The 25,908-nt window shown below is 40.9% G+C and overlaps 1 protein-coding gene across 1 annotated transcript in view; it reads left to right on the top strand.

Annotated features, from left to right (window-relative positions):
• The first annotated feature begins 15,987 nt into the window (after positions 1–15,987).
• Positions 15,988–25,908, top strand: part of LOC115160992 (titin) — a 179,609-nt gene continuing 169,688 nt past the window's right edge. Inside the window, exons 1-9 of the mRNA XM_029711620.1 lie at positions 15,988–16,215; positions 18,913–19,016; positions 19,443–19,646; positions 21,213–21,500; positions 21,878–21,975; positions 23,665–23,885; positions 24,189–24,471; positions 24,768–24,947; positions 25,300–25,419. Of these exons, the coding sequence (XP_029567480.1) occupies positions 18,926–19,016; positions 19,443–19,646; positions 21,213–21,500; positions 21,878–21,975; positions 23,665–23,885; positions 24,189–24,471; positions 24,768–24,947; positions 25,300–25,419 (1,485 nt within the window). The 5' untranslated portion in view covers positions 15,988–16,215; positions 18,913–18,925. The remainder of the gene's footprint in view (positions 16,216–18,912; positions 19,017–19,442; positions 19,647–21,212; positions 21,501–21,877; positions 21,976–23,664; positions 23,886–24,188; positions 24,472–24,767; positions 24,948–25,299; positions 25,420–25,908) is intronic.

Here is a 25,908-nt window from a genome sequence, read left to right as displayed (position 1 = left end):
ATGTCATACATACAGTAAATAGTGTAACTTGGTCTCCCCAGCCTGACAATGTCATACATACAGTAAATAGTGTAACCTGGTCTCCCCAGCCTGACAATGTCATACATACAGTAAATAGTGTAACTTGGTCTCCCCAGCCTGACAATGTCATACATACAGTAAATAGTATAACCTGGTCTCCCCAGCCTAACAATGTCATACATACAGTAAATAGTGTAACTTGGTCTCCACAGCCTGACAATGTCATACATACAGTAAATAGTGTAACCTGGTCTCCCCAGCCTGACAATGCCATACATACAGTAAACAGTGTAACTTGGTGTCCCCAGCCTGACAATGTCATACATACAGTAAATAGTGTAACCTGGTCTCCCCAGCCTGACAATGTCATACATACAGTAAATAGTGTAACTTGGTCTCCCCAGCCTGACAATGTCATACATACAGTAAATAGTGTAACCTGGTCTCCCCAGCCTAACAATGTCATACATACAGTAAATAGTGTAACTTGGTCTCCCCAGCCTGACAATGTCATACATACAGTAAATAGTGTAACCTGGTCTCCCCAGCCTGACAATGTCATACATACAGTAAATAGTGTAACCTGGTCTCCCCAGCCTGACAATGTCATACATACAGTAAATAGTGTAACTTGGTCTCCCCAGCCTGACAATGTCATACATACAGTTAATAGTGTAACCTGGTCTCCCCAGCCTAACAATGTCATACATACAGTAAATAGTGTAACTTGGTCTCCCCAGCCTGACAATGTCATACATACAGTAAATAGTGTAACCTGGTCTCCCCAGCCTAACAATGTCATACATACAGTAAATAGTGTAACCTGGTCTCCCCAGCCTAACAATGTCATACATACAGTAAATAGTGTAACCTGGTCTCCCCAGCCTAACAATGTCATACATACAGTAAATAGTGTAACCTGGTCTCCCCAGCCTAACAATGTCATACATACAGTAAATAGTGTAACCTGGTCTCCCCAGCCTAACAATGTCATACATACAGTAAATAGTGTAACCTGGTCTCCCCAGCCTAACAATGTCATACATACAGTAAATAGTGTAACCTGGTCTCCCAGCCTAACAATGTCATACATACAGTAAATAGTGTAACCTGGTTTCCCCAGCCTAACAATGTCATACATACAGTAAATAGTGTAACCTGGTCTCCCCAGCCTAACAATGTCATACATACAGTAAATAGTGTAACCTGGTCTCCCCAGCCTAACAATGTCATACATACAGTAAATAGTGTAACCTGGTCTCCCCAGCCTAACAATGTTCTACATACAGTAAATAGTGTAACCTGGTCTCCCCAGCCTGACAATGTCATACATACAGTAAATAGTGTAACTTGGTCTCCCCAGCCTGAAAATGTCATACATACAGTAAATAGTGTAACCTGGTCTCCCCAGCCTAACAATGTCATACATACAGTAAATAGTGTAACTTGGTCTCCCCAGCCTGACAATGTCATACATACAGTAAATAGTGTAACCTGGTCTCCCCAGCCTGACAATGTCATACATACAGTAAATAGTGTAACCTGGTCTCCCCAGCCTGACAATGTCATACATACAGTAAATAGTGTAACTTGGTCTCCCCAGCCTGACAATGTCATACATACAGTAAATAGTGTAACCTGGTCTCCCCAGCCTAACAATGTCATACATACAGTAAATAGTGTAACTTGGTCTCCCCAGCCTGACAATGTCATACATACAGTAAAAAGTGTAACCTGGTCTCCCCAGCCTAACAATGGCATACATACAGTAAATAGTGTAACCTGGTCTCCCCAGCCTAACAATGTCATACATACAGTAAATAGTGTAACCTGGTCTCCCCAGCCTGACAATGTCATACATACAGTAAATAGTGTAACCTGGTCTCCCCAGCCTGACAATGTCATACATACAGTAAATAGTGTAACCTGGTCTCCCCAGCCTGACAATGTCGTACATACAGTAAATAGTGTAACCTGGTCTCCCCAGCCTAACAATGTCATACATACAGTAAATAGTGTAACTTGGTCTCCCCAGCCTGACAATGTCATACATACAGTAAATAGTGTAACCTGGTCTCCCCAGGCTAACAATGTCATACATACAGTAAATAGTGTAACTTGGTCTCCCCAGCCTAACAATGTCATACATACAGTAAATAGTGTAACTTGGTCTCCCCAGCCTAACAATGTCATACATACAGTAAATAGTGTAACCTGGTCTCCCCAGCCTGACAATGTCCTACATACAGTAAATAGTGTAACCTGGTCTCCCCAGCCTGACAATGTCCTACATACAGTAAATAGTGTAACCTGGTCTCCCCAGCCTAACAATGTTCTACATACAGTAAATAGTGTAACCTGGTCTCCCCAGCCTAACAATGTCCTACATACAGTAAATAGTGTAACCTGGTCTCCCCAGCCTAACAATATCATACATACAGTAAATAGTGTAACCTGGTCTCCCAAGCCTGACAATATCATACATACAGTAAATAGTGTAACCTGGTCTCCCCAGCCTAACAATGTCATACATACAGTAAATAGTGTAACTTGGTCTCCCCAGCCTGACAATGTCATACATACAGTAAATAGTGTAACCTGGTCTCCCCAGACTAACAATGTCATACATACAGTAAATAGTGTAACTTGGTCTCCCCAGCCTAACAATGTCATACATACAGTAAATAGTGTAACTTGGTCTCCCCAGCCTAACAATGTCATACATACAGTAAATAGTGTAACCTGGTCTCCCCAGCCTGACAATGTCCTACATACAGTAAATAGTGTAACCTGGTCTCCCCAGCCTGACAATGTCCTACATACAGTAAATAGTGTAACCTGGTCTCCCCAGCCTAACAATGTTCTACATACAGTAAATAGTGTAACCTGGTCTCCCCAGCCTAACAATGTCCTACATACAGTAAATAGTGTAACCTGGTCTCCCCAGCCTAACAATATCATACATACAGTAAATAGTGTAACCTGGTCTGCCCAGCCTGACAATGTCATACATACAGTAAATAGTGTAACCTGGTCTCCCCAGCCTAACAATGTCATACATACAGTAAATAGTGTAACCTGGTCTCCCCAGCCTGACAATGTCATACATACAGTAAATAGTGTAACCTGGTCTCCCCAGCCTGACAATGTCATACATACAGTAAATAGTGTAACTTGGTCTCCCCAGCCTGACAATGTCATACATACAGTAAATAGTGTAACCTGGTCTCCCCAGCCTAACAATGTCATACATACAGTAAATAGTGTAACTTGGTCTCCCCAGCCTGACAATGTCATACATACAGTAAATAGTGTAACCTGGTCTCCCCAGCCTAACAATGTCATACATACAGTAAATAGTGTAACCTGGTCTCCCCAGCCTAACAATGTCATACATACAGTAAATAGTGTAACCTGGTCTCCCCAGCCTAACAATGTCATACATACAGTAAATAGTGTAACCTGGTCTCCCCAGCCTAACAATGTCATACATACAGTAAATAGTGTAACCTGGTCTCCCCAGCCTAACAATGTCATACATACAGTAAATAGTGTAACCTGGTCTCCCCAGCCTAACAATGTCATACATACAGTAAATAGTGTAACCTGGTCTCCCCAGCCTAACAATGTCATACATACAGTAAATAGTGTAACCTGGTTTCCCCAGCCTAACAATGTCATACATACAGTAAATAGTGTAACCTGGTCTCCCCAGCCTAACAATGTCATACATACAGTAAATAGTGTAACCTGGTCTCCCCAGCCTAACAATGTCATACATACAGTAAATAGTGTAACCTGGTCTCCCCAGCCTAACAATGTTCTACATACAGTAAATAGTGTAACCTGGTCTCCCCAGCCTGACAATGTCATACATACAGTAAATAGTGTAACTTGGTCTCCCCAGCCTGACAATGTCATACATACAGTAAATAGTGTAACCTGGTCTCCCCAGCCTAACAATGTCATACATACAGTAAATAGTGTAACTTGGTCTCCCCAGCCTGACAATGTCATACATACAGTAAATAGTGTAACCTGGTCTCCCCAGCCTGACAATGTCATACATACAGTAAATAGTGTAACCTGGTCTCCCCAGCCTGACAATGTCATACATACAGTAAATAGTGTAACTTGGTCTCCCCAGCCTGACAATGTCATACATACAGTAAATAGTGTAACCTGGTCTCCCCAGCCTAACAATGTCATACATACAGTAAATAGTGTAACTTGGTCTCCCCAGCCTGACAATGTCATACATACAGTAAATAGTGTAACCTGGTCTCCCCAGCCTGACAATGTCATACATACAGTAAATAGTGTAACCTGGTCTCCCCAGCCTAACAATGTCATACATACAGTAAATAGTGTAACCTGGTCTCCCCAGCCTAACAATGTCATACATACAGTAAATAGTGTAACTTGGTCTCCCCAGCCTGACAATGTCATACATACAGTAAATAGTGTAACCTGGTCTCCCCAGGCTAACAATGTCATACATACAGTAAATAGTGTAACTTGGTCTCCCCAGCCTAACAATGTCATACATACAGTAAATAGTGTAACTTGGTCTCCCCAGCCTAACAATGTCATACATACAGTAAATAGTGTAACCTGGTCTCCCCAGCCTGACAATGTCCTACATACAGTAAATAGTGTAACCTGGTCTCCCCAGCCTGACAATGTCCTACATACAGTAAATAGTGTAACCTGGTCTCCCCAGCCTAACAATGTTCTACATACAGTAAATAGTGTAACCTGGTCTCCCCAGCCTAACAATGTCCTACATACAGTAAATAGTGTAACCTGGTCTCCCCAGCCTAACAATATCATACATACAGTAAATAGTGTAACCTGGTCTCCCAAGCCTGACAATATCATACATACAGTAAATAGTGTAACCTGGTCTCCCAAGCCTAACAATGTCATACATACAGTAAATAGTGTAACTTGGTCTCCCCAGCCTGACAATGTCATACATACAGTAAATAGTGTAACCTGGTCTCCCCAGACTAACAATGTCATACATACAGTAAATAGTGTAACTTGGTCTCCCCAGCCTAACAATGTCATACATACAGTAAATAGTGTAACTTGGTCTCCCCAGCCTAACAATGTCATACATACAGTAAATAGTGTAACCTGGTCTCCCCAGCCTGACAATGTCCTACATACAGTAAATAGTGTAACCTGGTCTCCCCAGCCTGACAATGTCCTACATACAGTAAATAGTGTAACCTGGTCTCCCCAGCCTAACAATGTTCTACATACAGTAAATAGTGTAACCTGGTCTCCCCAGCCTAACAATGTCCTACATACAGTAAATAGTGTAACCTGGTCTCCCCAGCCTAACAACATCATACATACAGTAAATAGTGTAACCTGGTCTGCCCAGCCTGACAATGTCATACATACAGTAAATAGTGTAACCTGGTCTCCCCAGCCTAACAATGTCATACATACAGTAAATAGTGTAACCTGGTCTCCCCAGCCTGACAATGTCATACATACAGTAAATAGTGTAACCTGGTCTCCCCAGCCTGACAATGTCATACATACAGTAAATAGTGTAACTTGGTCTCCCCAGCCTGACAATGTCATACATACAGTAAATAGTGTAACCTGGTCTCCCCAGCCTAACAATGTCATACATACAGTAAATAGTGTAACTTGGTCTCCCCAGCCTGACAATGTCATACATACAGTAAATAGTGTAACCTGGTCTCCCCAGCCTAACAATGTCATACATACAGTAAATAGTGTAACCTGGTCTCCCCAGCCTAACAATGTCATACATACAGTAAATAGTGTAACCTGGTCTCCCCAGCCTAACAATGTCATACATACAGTAAATAGTGTAACCTGGTCTCCCCAGCCTAACAATGTCATACATACAGTAAATAGTGTAACCTGGTCTCCCCAGCCTAACAATGTCATACATACAGTAAATAGTGTAACCTGGTCTCCCCAGCCTAACAATGTCATACATACAGTAAATAGTGTAACTTGGTCTCCCCAGCCTGACAATGTCATACATACAGTAAATAGTGTAACCTGGTCTCCCCAGCCTAACAATGTCATACATACAGTAAATAGTGTAACCTGGTCTCCCCAGCCTAACAATGTCATACATACAGTAAATAGTGTAACCTGGTCTCCCCAGCCTAACAATGTCATACATACAGTAAATAGTGTAACCTGGTCTCCCCAGCCTAACAATGTCATACATACAGTAAATAGTGTAACCTGGTCTCCCCAGCCTAACAATGTCATACATACAGTAAATAGTGTAACCTGGTCTCCCCAGCCTAACAATGTCATACATACAGTAAATAGTGTAACCTGGTCTCCCCAGCCTAACAATGTCATACATACAGTAAATAGTGTAACCTGGTTTCCCCAGCCTAACAATGTCATACATACAGTAAATAGTGTAACCTGGTCTCCCCAGCCTAACAATGTCATACATACAGTAAATAGTGTAACCTGGTCTCCCCAGCCTAACAATGTCATACATACAGTAAATAGTGTAACCTGGTCTCCCCAGCCTAACAATGTTCTACATACAGTAAATAGTGTAACCTGGTCTCCCCAGCCTGACAATGTCATACATACAGTAAATAGTGTAACTTGGTCTCCCCAGCCTGACAATGTCATACATACAGTAAATAGTGTAACCTGGTCTCCCCAGCCTAACAATGTCATACATACAGTAAATAGTGTAACTTGGTCTCCCCAGCCTGACAATGTCATACATACAGTAAATAGTGTAACCTGGTCTCCCCAGCCTGACAATGTCATACATACAGTAAATAGTGTAACCTGGTCTCCCCAGCCTGACAATGTCATACATACAGTAAATAGTGTAACTTGGTCTCCCCAGCCTGACAATGTCATACATACAGTAAATAGTGTAACCTGGTCTCCCCAGCCTAACAATGTCATACATACAGTAAATAGTGTAACTTGGTCTCCCCAGCCTGACAATGTCATACATACAGTAAATAGTGTAACCTGGTCTCCCCAGCCTGACAATGTCATACATACAGTAAATAGTGTAACCTGGTCTCCCCAGCCTAACAATGTCATACATACAGTAAATAGTGTAACCTGGTCTCCCCAGCCTAACAATGTCATACATACAGTAAATAGTGTAACCTGGTCTCCCCAGCCTGACAATGTCATACATACAGTAAATAGTGTAACCTGGTCTCCCCAGCCTGACAATGTCATACATACAGTAAATAGTGTAACCTGGTCTCCCCAGCCTGACAATGTCATACATACAGTAAATAGTGTAACCTGGTCTCCCCAGCCTAACAATGTCATACATACAGTAAATAGTGTAACTTGGTCTCCCCAGCCTGACAATGTCATACATACAGTAAATAGTGTAACCTGGTCTCCCCAGGCTAACAATGTCATACATACAGTAAATAGTGTAACTTGGTCTCCCCAGCCTAACAATGTCATACATACAGTAAATAGTGTAACTTGGTCTCCCCAGCCTAACAATGTCATACATACAGTAAATAGTGTAACCTGGTCTCCCCAGCCTGACAATGTCCTACATACAGTAAATAGTGTAACCTGGTCTCCCCAGCCTGACAATGTCCTACATACAGTAAATAGTGTAACCTGGTCTCCCCAGCCTAACAATGTTCTACATACAGTAAATAGTGTAACCTGGTTTCCCCAGCCTAACAATGTCCTACATACAGTAAATAGTGTAACCTGGTCTCCCCAGCCTAACAATATCATACATACAGTAAATAGTGTAACCTGGTCTCCCCAGCCTGACAATATCATACATACAGTAAATAGTGTAACCTGGTCTCCCCAGCCTAACAATGTCATACATACAGTAAATAGTGTAACTTGGTCTCCCCAGCCTGACAATGTCATACATACAGTAAATAGTGTAACCTGGTCTCCCCAGACTAACAATGTCATACATACAGTAAATAGTGTAACTTGGTCTCCCCAGCCTAACAATGTCATACATACAGTAAATAGTGTAACTTGGTCTCCCCAGCCTAACAATGTCATACATACAGTAAATAGTGTAACCTGGTCTCCCCAGCCTGACATTGTCCTACATACAGTAAATAGTGTAACCTGGTCTCCCCAGCCTGACAATGTCCTACATACAGTAAATAGTGTAACCTGGTCTCCCCAGCCTAACAATGTTCTACATACAGTAAATAGTGTAACCTGGTCTCCCCAGCCTAACAATGTCCTACATACAGTAAATAGTGTAACCTGGTCTCCCCAGCCTAACAATATCATACATACAGTAAATAGTGTAACCTGGTCTCCCCAGCCTGACAATATCATACATACAGTAAATAGTGTAACCTGGTCTCCCCAGCCTAACAATGTCATACATACAGTAAATAGTGTAACCTGGTCTCCCCAGCCTAACAATGTCATACATTCAGTAAAGAGTGTAACCTGGTCTCCCCAGCCTAACAATGTCATACATACAGTAAATAGTGTAACCTGGTCTCCCCAGCCTGACAATATCATACATACAGTAAATAGTGTAACTTGGTCTCCCCAGCCTGACAATGTCATACATACAGTAAATAGTGTAAGCTCGTATCCCCAGCCTAACAATGTCATACATACAGTAAATAGTGTAACTTGGTCTCCCCAGCCTGACAATGTCATACATACAGTAAATAGTGTAACCTGGTCTCCCCAGCCTGACAATGTCATACATACAGTAAATAGTGTAACCTGGTCTCCCCAGCCTAACAATGTCATACATACAGTAAATAGTGTAACCTGGTCTCCCCAGCCTAACAATGTCATACATACAGTAAATAGTGTAACCTGGTCTCCCCAGCCTGACAATGTCATACATACAGTAAATAGTGTAACCTGGTCTCCCCAGCCTGACAATGTCATACATACAGTAAATAGTGTAACCTGGTCTCCCCAGCCTGACAATGTCATACATACAGTAAATAGTGTAACCTGGTCTCCCCAGCCTAACAATGTCATACATACAGTAAATAGTGTAACTTGGTCTCCCCAGCCTGACAATGTCATACATACAGTAAATAGTGTAACCTGGTCTCCCCAGGCTAACAATGTCATACATACAGTAAATAGTGTAACTTGGTCTCCCCAGCCTAACAATGTCATACATACAGTAAATAGTGTAACTTGGTCTCCCCAGCCTAACAATGTCATACATACAGTAAATAGTGTAACCTGGTCTCCCCAGCCTGACAATGTCCTACATACAGTAAATAGTGTAACCTGGTCTCCCCAGCCTGACAATGTCCTACATACAGTAAATAGTGTAACCTGGTCTCCCCAGCCTAACAATGTTCTACATACAGTAAATAGTGTAACCTGGTCTCCCCAGCCTAACAATGTCCTACATACAGTAAATAGTGTAACCTGGTCTCCCCAGCCTAACAATATCATACATACAGTAAATAGTGTAACCTGGTCTCCCCAGCCTGACAATATCATACATACAGTAAATAGTGTAACCTGGTCTCCCCAGCCTAACAATGTCATACATACAGTAAATAGTGTAACTTGGTCTCCCCAGCCTGACAATGTCATACATACAGTAAATAGTGTAACCTGGTCTCCCCAGACTAACAATGTCATACATACAGTAAATAGTGTAACTTGGTCTCCCCAGCCTAACAATGTCATACATACAGTAAATAGTGTAACTTGGTCTCCCCAGCCTAACAATGTCATACATACAGTAAATAGTGTAACCTGGTCTCCCCAGCCTGACATTGTCCTACATACAGTAAATAGTGTAACCTGGTCTCCCCAGCCTGACAATGTCCTACATACAGTAAATAGTGTAACCTGGTCTCCCCAGCCTAACAATGTTCTACATACAGTAAATAGTGTAACCTGGTCTCCCCAGCCTAACAATGTCCTACATACAGTAAATAGTGTAACCTGGTCTCCCCAGCCTAACAATATCATACATACAGTAAATAGTGTAACCTGGTCTCCCCAGCCTGACAATATCATACATACAGTAAATAGTGTAACCTGGTCTCCCCAGCCTAACAATGTCATACATACAGTAAATAGTGTAACCTGGTCTCCCCAGCCTAACAATGTCATACATTCAGTAAAGAGTGTAACCTGGTCTCCCCAGCCTAACAATGTCATACATACAGTAAATAGTGTAACCTGGTCTCCCCAGCCTGACAATATCATACATACAGTAAATAGTGTAACTTGGTCTCCCCAGCCTGACAATGTCATACATACAGTAAATAGTGTAAGCTCGTATCCCCAGCCTAACAATGTCATACATACAGTAAATAGTGTAACTTGGTCTCCCCAGCCTAACAATGTCATACATACAGTAAATATTGTAACCTGGTCTCCCCAGCCTGACAATGTCCTACATACAGTAAATAGTGTAACCTGGTCTCCCCAGCCTGACAATGTCCTACATACAGTAAATAGTGTAACCTGGTCTCCCCAGCCTAACAATGTTCTACATACAGTAAATAGTGTAACCTGGTCTCCCCAGCCTAACAATGTCCTACATACAGTAAATAGTGTAACCTGGTCTCCCCAGCCTAACAATATCATACATACAGTAAATAGTGTAACCTGGTCTCCCCAGCCTGACAATATCATACATACAGTAAATAGTGTAACCTGGTCTCCCCAGCCTAACAATGTCATACATACAGTAAATAGTGTAACCTGGTCTCCCCAGCCTAACAATGTCATACATACAGTAAAGAGTGTAACCTGGTCTCCCCAGCCTAACAATGTCATACATACAGTAAATAGTGTAACCTGGTCTCCCCAGCCTGACAATATCATACCTACAGTAAATAGTGTAACTTGGTCTCCCCAGCCTGACAATGTCATACATACAGTAAATAGTGTAAGCTCGTATCCCCAGCCTAACAATGTCATACATACAGTAAATAGTGTAACTTGGTCTCCCCAGCCTGACAATGTCATACATACAGTAAATAGTGTAACCTGGTCTCCCCAGCCTGACAATGTCATACATACAGTAAATAGTGTAACCTGGTCTCCCCAGCCTAACAATGTCATACATACAGTAAATAGTGTAACCTGGTCTCCCCAGCCTAACAATGTCATACATACAGTAAATAGTGTAACTTGGTCTCCACAGCCTGACAATGTCATACATACAGTAAATAGTGTAAGCTCGTATCCCCAGCCTAACAATGTCATACATACAGTAAATAGTGTAACCTGGTCTCCCCAGCCTAACAATGTCATACATACAGTAAATAGTGTAACCTGGTCTCCCCAGCCTGACAATGTCATACATACAGTAAATAGTGTAACCTGGTCTCCCCAGCCTGACAATGTCATACATACAGTAAATAGTGTAACCTGGTCTCCCCAGCCTAACAATGTCATACATACAGTAAATAGTGTAACCTGGTCTCCCCAGCCTAACAATGTTCTACATACAGTAAATAGTGTAACCTGGTCTCCCCAGCATAACAATGTCCTACATACAGTAAATAGTGTAACCTGGTCTCCCCAGCCTAACAATATCATACATACAGTAAATAGTGTAACCTGGTCTCCCCAGCCTAACAATGTCATACATACAGTAAATAGTGTAACCTGGTCTCCCCAGCCTAACAATGTCATACATACAGTAAATAGTGTAACCTGGTTTCCCCAGCCTAACAATGTCATACATACAGTAAATAGTGTAACCTGGTCTCCCCAGCCTAACAATGTCATACATACAGTAAATAGTGTAACTTGGTCTCCCCAGCCTGACAATGTCATACATACAGTAAATAGTGTAACCTGGTCTCCCCAGCCTAACAATGTCATACATACAGTAAATAGTGTAACTTGGTCTCCCCAGCCTGACAATGTCATACATACAGTAAATAGTGTAACCTTGTTTCCCCAGCCTAACAATATCATACATACAGTAAATAGTGTAACTTGGTCCCCCCAGCCTAACAATGTCATACATACAATAAATAGTGTAACTTGGTCACCCCAGCCTAACAATGTCATACATACAGTAAATAGTGTAACCTGGTCTCCCCAGCCTAACAATGTCATACATACAGTAAATAGTGTAATTTGGTCTCCCCAGCCTGACAATGTCATACATACAGTAAATAGTGTAACTTGGTCTCCCCAGCCTGACAATGTCATACATACAGTAAATAGTGTAACCTGGTCTCCCCAGCCTAACAATGTCATACATACAGTAAATAGTGTAACCTGGTCTCCCCAGCCTGACAATGTCCTACATACAGTAAATAGTGTAACCTGGTCTCCCCAGCCTGACAATGTCATACATACAGTAAATAGTGTAACCTGGTCTCCCCAGCCTAACAATGTCCTACATACAGTAAATAGTGTAACCTGGTCTCCCCAGCCTGACAATGTCATACATACAGTAAATAGTGTAACTTGTTCTCCCCAGCCTGACAATGTCATACATACAGTAAATAGTGTAACCTGGTCTCCCCAGCCTAACAATGTCATACATACAGTAAATAGTGTAACCTGGTCTCCCCAGCCTAACAATGTCATACATACAGTAAATAGTGTAACCTGGTCTCCCCAGCCTGACAATGTCATACATACAGTAAATAGTGTAACTTGGTCTCCCCAGCCTGACAATGTCATACATACAGTAAATAGTGTAAGCTCGTCTCCCCAGCCTAACAATGTCATACATACAGTAAATAGTGTACCTGGTCTCCCCAGCCTAACAATGTCATACATACAGTAAATAGTGTAACCTGGTCTCCCCAGCCTGACAATGTCATACATACAGTAAATAGTGTAACCTGGTCTCCCCAGCCTAACAATGTCATACATACAGTAAATAGTGTCAGCTCGTCTCCCCAGCCTGACAATGTCATACATACAGTAAATAGTGTAACCTGGTCTTCCCAGCCTGACAATGTCATACATACAGTAAATAGTGTAACCTGGTCTCCCCAGCCTAACAATGTCATACATACAGTAAATAGTGTAACCTGGTCTCCCCAGCCTGACAATGTCATACATACAGTAAATAGTGTAACTTGGTCTCCCCAGCCTGACAATGTCATACATACAGTAAATAGTGTAACCTGGTTTCCCCAGCCTAACAATGTCATACATACAGTAAATAGTGTAAGCTCGTATCCCCAGCCTAACAATGTCATACATACAGTAAATAGTGTAACCTGGTCTCCCCAGCCTGACAATGTCATACATACAGTAAATAGTGTAACCTGGTCTCCCCAGCCTAACAATGTCATACATACAGTAAATAGTGTAACCTGGTCTCCCCAGCCTGACAATGTCATACATACAGTAAATAGTGTAACTTGGTCTCCCCAGCCTGACAATGTCATACATACAGTAAATAGTGTAACCTGGTTTCCCCAGCCTAACAATGTCATACATACAGTAAATAGTGTAAGCTCGTATCCCCAGCCTAACAATGTCATACATACAGTAAATAGTGTAACCTGGTCTCCCCAGCCTGACAATGTCATACATACAGTAAATAGTGTAACCTGGTCTCCCCAGCCTAACAATGTCATACATACAATAAATAGTGTAACCTCGTCTCCCCAGCCTGACAATGTCATACATACAGTAAATAGTGTAACCTGGTCTCCCCAGCCTGACAATGTCATACATACAGTAAATAGTGTAAGCTGGTAAGCCAGAACATAAGGGTATCCTAGTGGGAAGAGATCTCTTCCTGGAGTGTGTCATCTCGGAAAGCCTGCTCCCCGTGTCATGTGGTTAAATGATAGTGTGGTTGTAGCTTGTGCCGAAGGCGGGGTGGTTTGTCTAATACTACATTAAATAGACTTTAAACATCACAGGCTGGTTTCCCAGACAAAGTTTAATTCTTGTCCTGGACTAAAAAGCTTTCAATGGAGATTCTTCATTCAGAATGCACTTTATTTATTATTGTTTATTTTTTATTGCATTTATTTGGACAGGGACAATGTATAACAAAAACACAAGTCTCAGAAGTGAGAAGTGATGCCTTGCACCAGATTTAGCTAATGGCTAATTAAGTCTGCAGTCCCCGGGCAGGTGAACAATTAAACTTGAAAACATTATACACAAATGTACAACATACAGTACATACATCAGACAATTTAAAAACAGAAGAACAGGCTTGTAAAATTACATTATTGAACTTTACATGACAGTTTTAAAGAATGTTATGTGAATACCAATTAACACAATTTTCCACACAAAAAAAGGTCAGGAAATACAGGCACGTTTCAAAACAGAAGTCGACATTACACATAAAAGTCATTGCTCATACAGTGAGGGAAAAAATTATTTGATCCCCTGCTGATTTTGTACGTTTGCCCACTGACAAAGAAATGATCAGTCTATAATTTTAATGGTAGGTTTATTTAAACAGTGAGAGACAGAATAACAACAAAGAAATCCAGAAAAACGCATGTCAAAAATGTTATAAAATGATTTGCATTTGTAACGGTTGTCGTCGGATATAGACCAAAATGTAGTGGGGAAATGTGCACTCATCTTCTTTATTATAAACGGACAAGAAGGAGAACCAAAACAAACACAAAGAAAACACAACGACTAATCACAGGCTGGTAAGGCACAAGGCTATACACAGAACAATCTCCCACAAAGTACTCAACAAACACATACCTATATATAGGTATATATAGCCTACCTACAGCTAATCCAAAGAGGATTTTCCTTGAACAGATGAAAATAACTTTATTTCCCTACAATGTCCGATTTAAAGCCAAAGTAACACTCACGTTCTGCTAAAGAGGAGTGTTGTTGTGCCAGATTCTGGGAAGTATGTGTGTGTTGCTAAGAATGAAAGGTGAAGTCTGGTGTTCTGCAAAAGTGGTAGTCAGTGGTAGTAGCAGGTAAACCCTTACATTTTTTAAATCCTCTACGTGTTTGAAATAAGATTTTTTTTTCTTCTATAACCTGAGTACATAACTGTCCACAAATGTGAATTTGGGACGTGTGATCTTAATGCTTCAAGAAATGTGACTTCTCAACTTCTGTTGCCTGTGTTCCCCTGGCAGGGCCGAGCCAAAGTCTCTCAAAGCCCTGGAAGTCGTCATGATCAACACACTGAAAATCCAGATGGGAAAACACTACATTCATCCTCAACAAGTTAACAAGATAAAAATTCAAGATGGTCAGGAGGGGAAATAGGGAGTCTGGGGACTTAAATAAAGACAATGTATTGATTGGAGTTTGAAAGTTTGGCATGAAATACTTTTTATTAATACTGTTCTAATGTATTGTCCAATACATATCTGAATGTGTTATTGGAGTGCTGTCTATTTCAGTCTTTATGTTTTGAAGAATAATCTGTGAGTGAGCATGTTTTTTGTGTCAGAGAATATATGACACTGAGAAATCATTAGATACAGACTGAGAAATATTTTATAGGTACAGACTATGAGGCAGACTTTGTATATGAAGACAGGAAAACTTACACGTACTAACATAGCTGCCACAAGTATTTAGCAGCCATATGTAAACACTTCCCCTGTCCCTCTGATGGCATCATTTGTTCCAGTCAAGATACTGATGTGATGGGGGGTAGCCCAGGACTTGAGTGACAGGCACAGCCTCACTTTTCATTTGGTCAATAAATTAATGTCAGTAAGTACTTTTACATTTTAGAACAGAAATTGACATAGTGGTAGCATTTGGGGATATGAAAGATTGTTATTATTCAAAAGGAAAGTCATTCGAAGCTAAATTTTGTGTTAAAAGTAAGTCCGATGAACGCAAACAGTGACAACAGTGACTGGACAATGTTAAGTGAAGTGAGTGACAGGTTTGGGCTTGCATAAAATGGCTTCCAATCTCCCATCATCCCCTCTGGGTGGCAGACCAATGAGGAGAGCAGATGCACTGATGATGCTGATTTGCCCAGGGGTATAAAAAGTAACACAACCATATTGTCACTTCTGAGCAGTTGGAGCATTCCCAGCCTTGCCTCGGGTGTAGGGATTGCATAGGAAAAAGAGCAAAACTACACAGCTACACTGTGTGGTTTTGTTTTTTTGGGGTTTCTTTGAGGCTAAACTGTTCTCACATTGGATTTTCTGACATTTCTGGATAAGGAGATTGTTTCTGAAGAAATACAACTTCTGGGCTTCGCCCCATCAAATCTAGGCACTCTTGTGGATACAAGTAAGTAACTTTAGTTAATTAAACTTTGACCTGTTCCAATGCAGTGTTTGTCAATTAATATTGTGTTATTATCTGTATATAATAATTCCCAAAGAATAACAGGTAATAACTGGTGATTTCCACCTAATTGGGGACAAGTGTCTCAAAATATATTATGGGAACCATTTCACATTAAGAACATTTCATTTTAAATATTTAAATAATTAAGAACTAATGCTTATCATTTTCAAGGTTATTTATATATGGTGCAATGACTAGAGAAGCTCCCAGAATAGCCCCTGATAGCATTAGAGTGGTGTCCCAGCTGGGTCGCAATGTCTTTTTAAGGAAATCAGCAGCAGGGCTATCAGTTGCACCTCCAGTTATGTGCCACATGGTGACTGTCAGTCAAGCCTGGTACAGAGTATTTTTAGAGTCTGACATTTGTGTTACATGTCTCATCTGATGTTAACAGTTTTGGATAGTTTTCATACAATATGAAAACTATTGATGTGATGAAGGCTATAATTGATTGATAAGGCAATGTCTTAGTTAATTGTTGAGCCAATGTATACTTTCTGAACAGTATATACTGTGGCCATTGTTTAATGATTTGTCCTGCCATTGAGATCACTAAAAAGACTATGGAGATTTCTAGAGGTCAAGTTTTTCCAAAGTTGTACTTTCTGGAGTGATATATATTCAGATGCTTAAGAATAATTGTTATCTGCTAGCTTCATATATGTTCTATTCAATGGAAGGTGTGATCTTGTGTTTCATTATGGCCAAAGGAATCTACACTGAGTGTACAAAACATTAGGAACACCTGCTCTTTCCATAACAAAGACTGACCAGGTGAATACAGGTGAAAGCTATGAGCACTTATTGATGTCACCTGTTAAATCCACTTCAATCAGTGTAGATGAAGGAGTTAAAGAAGGATTTTTAAGCCTTGAGACAATTGACACATGGATTGTGTTTGTTTGCCATTCAGAAGGTGAATGGGCAAGACAAAATATTTAAGTGCCTTTGAACGAGGTATGGTAGTAGGTGCCAGGCACACCGGTTTGAGTGTTTCAAGAACTGCAATGCTGCTGCGTTTTTCATGCTCAACAGTTTCCCATGTGTATCAAGAATGGTCCACCACCCAAAGGGCATCCAACTTGACACAATTGTGGGAAGCATTGGAGTCTACATGGGCCATTGGAGTCTACATGAAGTCTACATGGACCTTTGGACACCTTGTAGAGTCCATGTCCCTTCGAACTGAGGCTGTTCTGAGGGCAAAAGAGGTTCCACTCAATATTAGGAAGGTGTTCCTAATGTAATGTACAGTCAGTGTATATTCAATGTGCGTATGTATCTAAGGATTTAAGGTAATGTGATACAATAGTGCTTAATGGCTCATATGTTTGGTTGAATAATGTATGTCAGTATAATTCTGGATTCTAGGCCTGTACTGGATTGAAAGTACAGGTCTACTGAGTTTAAGCTGTTCTATCTATAGGCCTAAACAAGTTCTACAAATGTAAAGCTTTAACCTTGCAGTGTTTTGAACAATGGAAATTGTCACCTTTATAAATTCATGACTGGTTTATTAATACTTCATTACAAAACCTCATGTTGATAGCTTATCCAGCTATTATTTAAAGATTAATTAATGGATTGGATTTGTATCTGTAACTGTAATGGCAATGGCAGACATTTTAGGACATTAACACAGGCCCAGTCAAGGGATATGTTTTGTTTAGCAGCCCTAGTGTAACTGTAGGCCTAATGGCTGACATTTCTAGACTTAAACATCAAGGGACGTCAATGGATATGTCCCGTTCAGTTGCAGTTATAAAGCATCTATTACACATGTATTAGTTACCTTTGGTAACATTTACCTTACCCTAAGTGCAGTGTACTTACAGTGTAACATTGTGTAATTACAGTACTTGTTACACTGTACTTACAGGAATACTTATTTTTTATTTATTTTATTTTATTTAACCTTTATTTAACTAGGCAAGCCAGTTAAGAACAAATTCTTATTTACAATGACGGCCTACCCCAGTTGTTACTGTCTTGTCTGTGAGCTGTCACCGGGAGCTGTGGCCCTGGTGTTTGGCCTAACACCCCATGGAGCCTCTGATAGCTCAAGTGACAGGATGCAGTAAGCCAGGTGCTGGATATGACACAAGTCATTAGACTCTCACTGGAAAAAAAATAGGCTCTGGGTTCATTTGATGTATGTATTTTTTCTGCAGATGTAAAATATGTAAAATAAAAAAATCCTCTTCATTGGTTAGGTGATGTGACACAAGTGACATAAGACTCTCAGAGGCTAAAAATAGAGTTCAAATGTAGAATATGCTTTGTTTGGAGATTGTGCCATAAAACTACTGTAAAAGATGTAAAAGAAAGGTAGATTTTTCTTCATTGGTTTGGTGATGTGACACAAGCAGTGTGAGTTTCCCAGACAGCGATTAAGCATGGTCATAGAATAAAAGGCCCATTCAATGGAGAATCTCCATTGGCAATGCTTTTTAGTTCTGGAATAAGCTTAGTCAGTGTCTGGGAAACCTACCCTCGGTGGCTAAAAATAAACAGAGTTTAAATGTGTGGGTGTGCTTTGTTAAGGGATTTCACCATACAACTACTGTAAAAGATCAGAGAAGAAGATTTATGGTGTATGAGTGGTTTGGTGATGTTCTGCTCTGTTGTGTCTCTTAGGGTGCTGTCCACAATGTCTACACAGGCGCCAACATTTACACAGCCGCTGCAAAGCGTTGTGGCACTAGAGGGTAGTGCTGCAACGTTTGAAGCTCAAGTTAGTGGTAAGGAGATCTTTTATGTTCCTTTTAAACTGTACCTTATAGATATAGCTGACTGTCCAAACATAGATATAAATATGTTGAATCATTGATGTAAAACCACATACAGATATAAAGCCTTTGCACAGCAACATTTTATGAAGTGATTACACAAGTAATAAGTACCCAATTATGGGTTGGTTTCCCAGACAGATTAAGCCTAGTCCTGGAGTAAAAAGCTTTCGTAATGGAGAATCTCCATTTAAAATGCTTTTTAGTTCTGGATCTAGGCTTAATCTGTGTCTGGGAAGCCTGCCCTATGTGATATTGCTGGCCTTTTCTCAACTTTGCTCTGAATTGTAACTGCTTGCTATGAGTTTAAAATCATCACCAAATTCATCACCATCATCAGCTCTGCTGTGCTGACTAGAATGTTGACTTGATCTAAAGGTTCTCCAGTTCCTGAGGTGAGCTGGTTCCGTGATGGCCAGGTTCTTTCCGCTGCCGCTCTGCCCGGCGCACAGATCTCGTTCAGCGATGGCCGCGCTGTTCTGATGATCCCTGCTGTGACAGCCGCACACAGTGGAAGATTTTCTGTCAGAGCCACCAATGGTGCTGGACAAGCCACTAGCACCGCTGAACTTCTTGTTACAGGTGAGAGAACCAGAGTTGATAAAACAGTGGTGTTTGCATTGTTTGAGGTTGTTCTAGCTAGCCAATGCTTTGGCTTGCAGTTTTAGACCGTGTCCTGAATCATACTAAAGAGTCATCATGGCTGCAAACATAAAGGGCAGCCAAAGATAACATAGTATTCATGAATAAAGTTCTAGAAGCAGCCTCTCCCATTGAAGTGACTGACCACAAGTACCGTAGGCCGAATGCCCCTTCAGTAATAGTTACTTCTGTCTTTACTGACTTGTTCAATTAACAGCACTTAGTTTCAGTGGTGAGAGTGATAGCTGCATTGGTGTTTACATTTTGCACATCCAATAATGAGAACCAATATTGAATTAGGAAACTGCTGTTTGTACCTAAGATGGACAGGTTTTGGTGCTATGTTTCTAAATGGAGCTATGCTTGTTTGTGTGTGATTTTTTTACATATAAAGTTGGATAAAGTTGTTCTTCAGAGATACCTGCTAGCGAGCGCAATCATGATCACTGTGCTGTAACTATTCCTAGTGACTAAACTACGCCCTCGAGTCAACTTCTTGATTTGTGCAATCGAAGTGGCACCCAATTTAAATAGATTTCTCCTCATCTTGCCCTCCAGAACCAACCTGGACTCAGGGGTAGATGTAACATAGTAAATGTGAATCAGGACACTCAAATTTGTATGATATGTTATGTATGGTATGTATTAATTATTTATGTTATGAATTTGCAATATGTATGATATGTTACGAATTCCAATTTGTTCTGGCTAACGTTAACTAGGCTAGGGGTTAAGGTTAGAGTTAGGGTTAAGCTTAGGGGTTAAGGGATAGAGGAAGGGTTACCTAACATGCTAATTGTTGCTAAGTAGCTAAAAATGTGTAAGTATATTTTCAAAGTTGCTAAAATGCTAAAGTTGTCCTTGATGTGATTTGGACACGCAACCTCTGGGTTGCTCGACGTCCGCGTTATACGCCCATCCGTCCTTTAGTTTTGGGTTTAAATAACTTCTGTCTTTTGAAACTATACCAAATGTAACAAATTGTACTAATATGAGAGTCACAGAACTACTTTTACTATGTTACGTCTAATCTTTGAGACCAGGCTGCCAGAACTGGCATTCTTAGGATGCTAAACATGGATTGCGTTATAAAGAGTTAGCCTATTAGCCACATAATATTTGACACAAAGCAAATGTATTTGTAAACACGTTTAAAGTAAAAATGTCTAGTGCTTCAACTGACCCCGGGCATAGGGGCAAATGTAACCATCGGACCATTTGGATTCAAATCTGTATAACGATCCAAAGATCTTCTGTAAATACCTATTCATGGTATATGACTAGATAGATGTACGTTTAGATAGATGTAAGTAGATAGATTAAGTTTCATATTTAAAAAGGTCTCTCTCTGGGTAGACCGAATGAAAAAATAATTACGTTTGCCCCCGGTCTCAGCCTAGCCAATGGATATCTGTGCTGCTCAAGTTGAGTTCACTTCCACCGATTTTCCTTTGATTTATTTTTTTGCCATAAAACGTATTTTTCCATTTCCATGTATTATTACAGTGGAGACTGCGCCGCCCAACTTTATTCAGAGACTTCAGAGTTTGACCGTGAGACAAAGAAGCCAAGTGAGACTGGATGTTCGTGTGACAGGAATCCCTACACCTGTGGTAAAGTTCTACAGAGAGGGAGCCGAGATACAGAGCTCCGCTGACTTTCAGATTGTTCAAGAAGGAGACCTTTACAGTTTGTTGATTGCCGAAGCCTTCCCAGAAGATTCTGGAACTTACTCTGTAAATGCCTCAAACAGCAGCGGACGGGCTACCTCCACCGCTGAACTGCTGGTTCAAGGTGAAAAAGTTGATTTGTGATTAGGACTGTCCTTAATATTGTGTTTTGGGCGTTTGGAAGCCCACATTGTAACAGCCTTCTCACATTTAGGCTTTCATAAAAGTGAAGTTACAAGAATTCCTGTTTCAATTATTTATTGAGCATTTCCTTAATGTTTTGTGGACAGAAAATAGCATTTATTTAGCCTAGAGGTGACCTAGCCTTCAATGAGCCAGTCTGCCAATGCATTAAAACTGAATGGAAACTGTTATAGGCCCAATGAATTCTATATTGACATGTTGCCTGAACTGAATTTGAAGAACAGTTTTGAATTCACAACTTGTCATCATGTTCAATAATTTGATGGGAAATGCATCTTTATATGTGTTTCTGTCCAGGTGAAGAAGCTGTGCCTGCCAAGAAGACTAAAACCGTAATTTCATCTTCCTCTCAGAGGTCCTCCTCTCAGAGTCGCCAGACCAGAGTTGAGACAAGGGTAAATATACAATAAATATGATCTAAAATGACTTGTGATAACCTAACCCTATAGGGCCACTAAGTAGACTCGACTACAACACCTTCTGTTTAATGAGGGGAAGGACCACAACCTTAAAGCCTGGCCTAGAATGTTCCCTGCACAGCTCAACAGATCAGCAGTTTCAGAAAAAGCAAAAAGGCAATTTTATTACAGCATTTAAATAGTTTCACAAGGGTTAGGAAATGTATGACTTTGTTTAATATGCAAGATACTCAATCTTAACTAGCCAACCAGCTGACAGTCTCTGCACTGCATCCCCGGGGAGCTGGAGCCCGCTCCCAACACGTCGTCCCCGCCCCCACCACGGGCACCTGCAGGGAAGATGGGGATGTGGAAAAGAGGAGGAAGCATGCAAATTCCCCCAAAAAACACTACAAACCAAGAGTATTTAAACATTTGAATGTGCACAAAATCATATTACTACAAAAACACCTAGTGAAGAATTGACTCACCGAAATGGAAGCAGTGAACGGAGAGCTGGAACGTCACCCCAGCTTTCCCTCCGAAGACACAGTGCGTGCCGGATAAACTGCGGGGCGGTGGCTGGCTGGAGGGGGAGAAACAGACACTCCACAAGTTTAGTGCAGAGGAGCGAGAGCTCCGAAAGACAAAATCTAACAGTACTTTGTTGATGCTCTCGTAGCCAACAATCTGGGCAGCGCCGTTAATTTGATCATAGAACATATATACAATTCAATCATACATCTAACAATGTTTCTCTATATGAATACTTTAAAGAAAAAGGTGGTTGGTAGGCGTTTTGCAAGCGCTGTACATGTGCCTGTACTGGTTCCCTTTCCACCGTCCCTCTTACTGGACTTCAGTTACGAGACAAGTTAAGGCCTGGTCCCAGATCTGACGATTCCCCGGCATAACTTTAACTGTAGAGCTCCACACACAACACAGCAGCGCGTTACCTCTCCAACCAAAGCAGAAATGCATTATCATCTATATCTATCTATCTATCTATCTATCTATCTATCTATCTATCTATCTATCTATCTATCTATCTATCTATCTATCTATCTATCTATCTATCTGCCAAAATAATGGAATCACTGGACTAAATGAGGGATACAAAGTATATTGAAAGCAGGTGCTTCCACACAGGTGTGGTTCCTGAGTTAATTTAGAAATTAACATCCCATCAGGGCCATGTATAAAAATGCTGGGCAGGCCATTATTTTGGCTACCACGGCTATGCCCCATAGAATGACAATGCCCCCATCCACAGGGTACGAGGGGTCACTGAATGATTTGATAAGCATGAAAACTATGTAAAACATTTGCCATGACCCTCTCAGTGACCAGATCTCAACCCAACTGAACACTTATGGGATATTTTGGAGCTCCACCTGACAGCGTTTTCTACCACCATCAACAAAAGACCAAATGATGGAATTTCACGTGGAAGAATGGAGCTGAGTCCCTCCAATAGAGTTCCAGACACTTCTAGAATCTATGCCAAGGTGCACTGGAGCTGTTCTGGCTCGTCATGGCCCAGCGCTCTATTAAGACACTTTATGTTGGTGTTTCCTTTATTTTGGCAATTGGCAGTTGTATCTGTCTGTCTATTGAAGCTATCAGTCAGATAAATACACTTTTATTTCAGTATAACACTAACCTTTATTGTTGTTTTATTTTCAGAGTATGGAGGCTCAGTTTGAATCCTCATCCATGCAAATGCATGTTGAAGGTGGTGTAGTGAGCCATCTAGCACACAAGACCCCACCACGTGTGCCCCCCAAGCCAACCTCAACCTCCAAGTCCCCAACACCATCATCTCTTGCAGCCAGAGTTGCAGGGGGACGTCATCAGTCACCATCACCTGTGAGACATGTCAAGGCACCCACTCCAGCCCCTGTTAGGTAAAAAAATGTATTTCAATCTTTCATTAACAAGGAAGTGTAGAGAGTTCAACAATATTCCACACATATAATACAGACAGATAGTTCACCTCAATCTCCATAGGGAATAAGACCATGTTATTTTATAATACAGAAATGACCAGGTATTTAGGCTCCCTAGAAGTGACCTGGTAAAACAGTAATTACATGATAAACATATTAATTACTTGTTTGTCTATTTACACTACAAAACACCATTTGGTACCAGGTAATATACGAATAATGATTTTTTAAAAACATTTTCTCTCTCTTTGTTTAACGCAGGTCCGTATCCCCCACTTCAAGACTATCTGTGTCCCCAATCAGACCAGTCAAATCCCCACTGACCACACGCAAACAGGTAGCCCATGGTCCTGATGTCCTCCCACCATGGAAGCGGGGAGACTTTGTTGAAGGGTCCAGCAGCTATTCCAGCAGCATGACTTCTAGTGCCACCCATGCCCAGGCTTCCATGTCTGCCACCCAGGTTCACATGGAGCAGCGCTGGGAGGGCTCTTATGGATTGCAAACGGCTGGGTCCGCAGTATCTGGTGTCGCTGTGAGAGAGGTAAGGAAATTCTTATTTCTTAGGGGCCACTCTCTCAACTCTCTCTGTGGCAGAGCCATCTTGTGGCTGATTACTGAATGTGCATGAGATGGTAAGGGTTTTAAGATTGTGAACTTATTTGATTAGCTGATTCGCTCTCTTTTTGGGATCTAACATGGCTCATTAGGATAGGTTGCCTGAATTTAGAAAGGTATGAAAGAGTGCATCTCTTATCAATAATATGATAATGACGTTTGAAGCTATTATCAATAAAACTTCTGATTGGATCCTAAGTTAACGCTACTAATGTATGCTAGGAGGCGCAGCATGAGGTGGACGATAAAAGCATTGCTGTAGCTACTGTGGTAGCAGCTGTGGACCAGGCTCGCAGCCGCAAGTCTGCTGGTTTTACACCAGAGCCGGTGCCGGTGGTGACACCCAGTACAGAGACACAGAGCACCTCTACTACTGTGTTAATGTCCGCAACAAGGGAACAGGTAGTTCATTATTTAATGAAGTACAAACCCTGTCGTCCTTCCCTTCACTTCCATTATTTATTTATTTCCCTTTTTTCTGTCATCACAGCCCCACTCTAGTAGACCCCACTCACGCTTAACAATATTATCCCTGATAAACGTAGACCATTTTCCATTTGAAATTGTAATTTCAGCGTACCCACATATTCAACCTCACAACCATCTGTGATTTTGTCACATTCCCTGTGGTTTATTTTTCACCTTCCCACGGATGTTGTTGAGCTCCCCCATAGTGTCGATATGTGTTATTCATATTCTCATTATTTATTCACCGAATATATTACTCTCCTGCCCATGACTGTTTATCATATAGATCATGCCAGAGTCTATAGCTGTTGAACCAGCTATAGCGACAGACACTGATGACACTGTGGTACAGAACAGAGAGGTTGGAATCTCTACTGTTACATGTATGATGACAACCGAGGAGCAGGTAGTTTAAAGATGGCGCTTAATGTTTTGTTAACTACTCTGAGCACTTTCCCATATCACTCACCTCACCTATACTGTATGTAAGCACTATTTAAGTTGAAATCACTACACAGGTCCCATTTTCTATATGATATTATCACTATATTTAGGTGCCGACACGATATGTATTGCGATTCTCACTATTCTAAATGTATGCGATTCAACACTTGCGATTTGATGTTCCAAACATGTTGTTCTCTCTATGTCTGCTGCAGAGAGACGAGTAGCATGACAAAATGACTTTTGATCAGTAATGGAAATAAAAGTGCTGATAAACATGTTGGCTCACTATTTAAAAAGAACATGGAGAATAAGCTATAGGATGAAAAAGTTTTGGCATAGGTACAGCCGACTAGCACTAGCACTACCTAGCAAGAAATATATATAATAATAATAAATATGATATACATATATATATATTTTTTTTTTGTACAAAATAATATTGTAACAT

Source organism: Salmo trutta, chromosome 24 (genome assembly GCF_901001165.1).
Source record: "Salmo trutta chromosome 24, fSalTru1.1, whole genome shotgun sequence".
In the NCBI taxonomy this organism is placed as follows: Eukaryota; Metazoa; Chordata; class Actinopteri; order Salmoniformes; family Salmonidae; genus Salmo; species Salmo trutta.
This window is presented reverse-complemented; position numbering and strand designations above follow the sequence as displayed.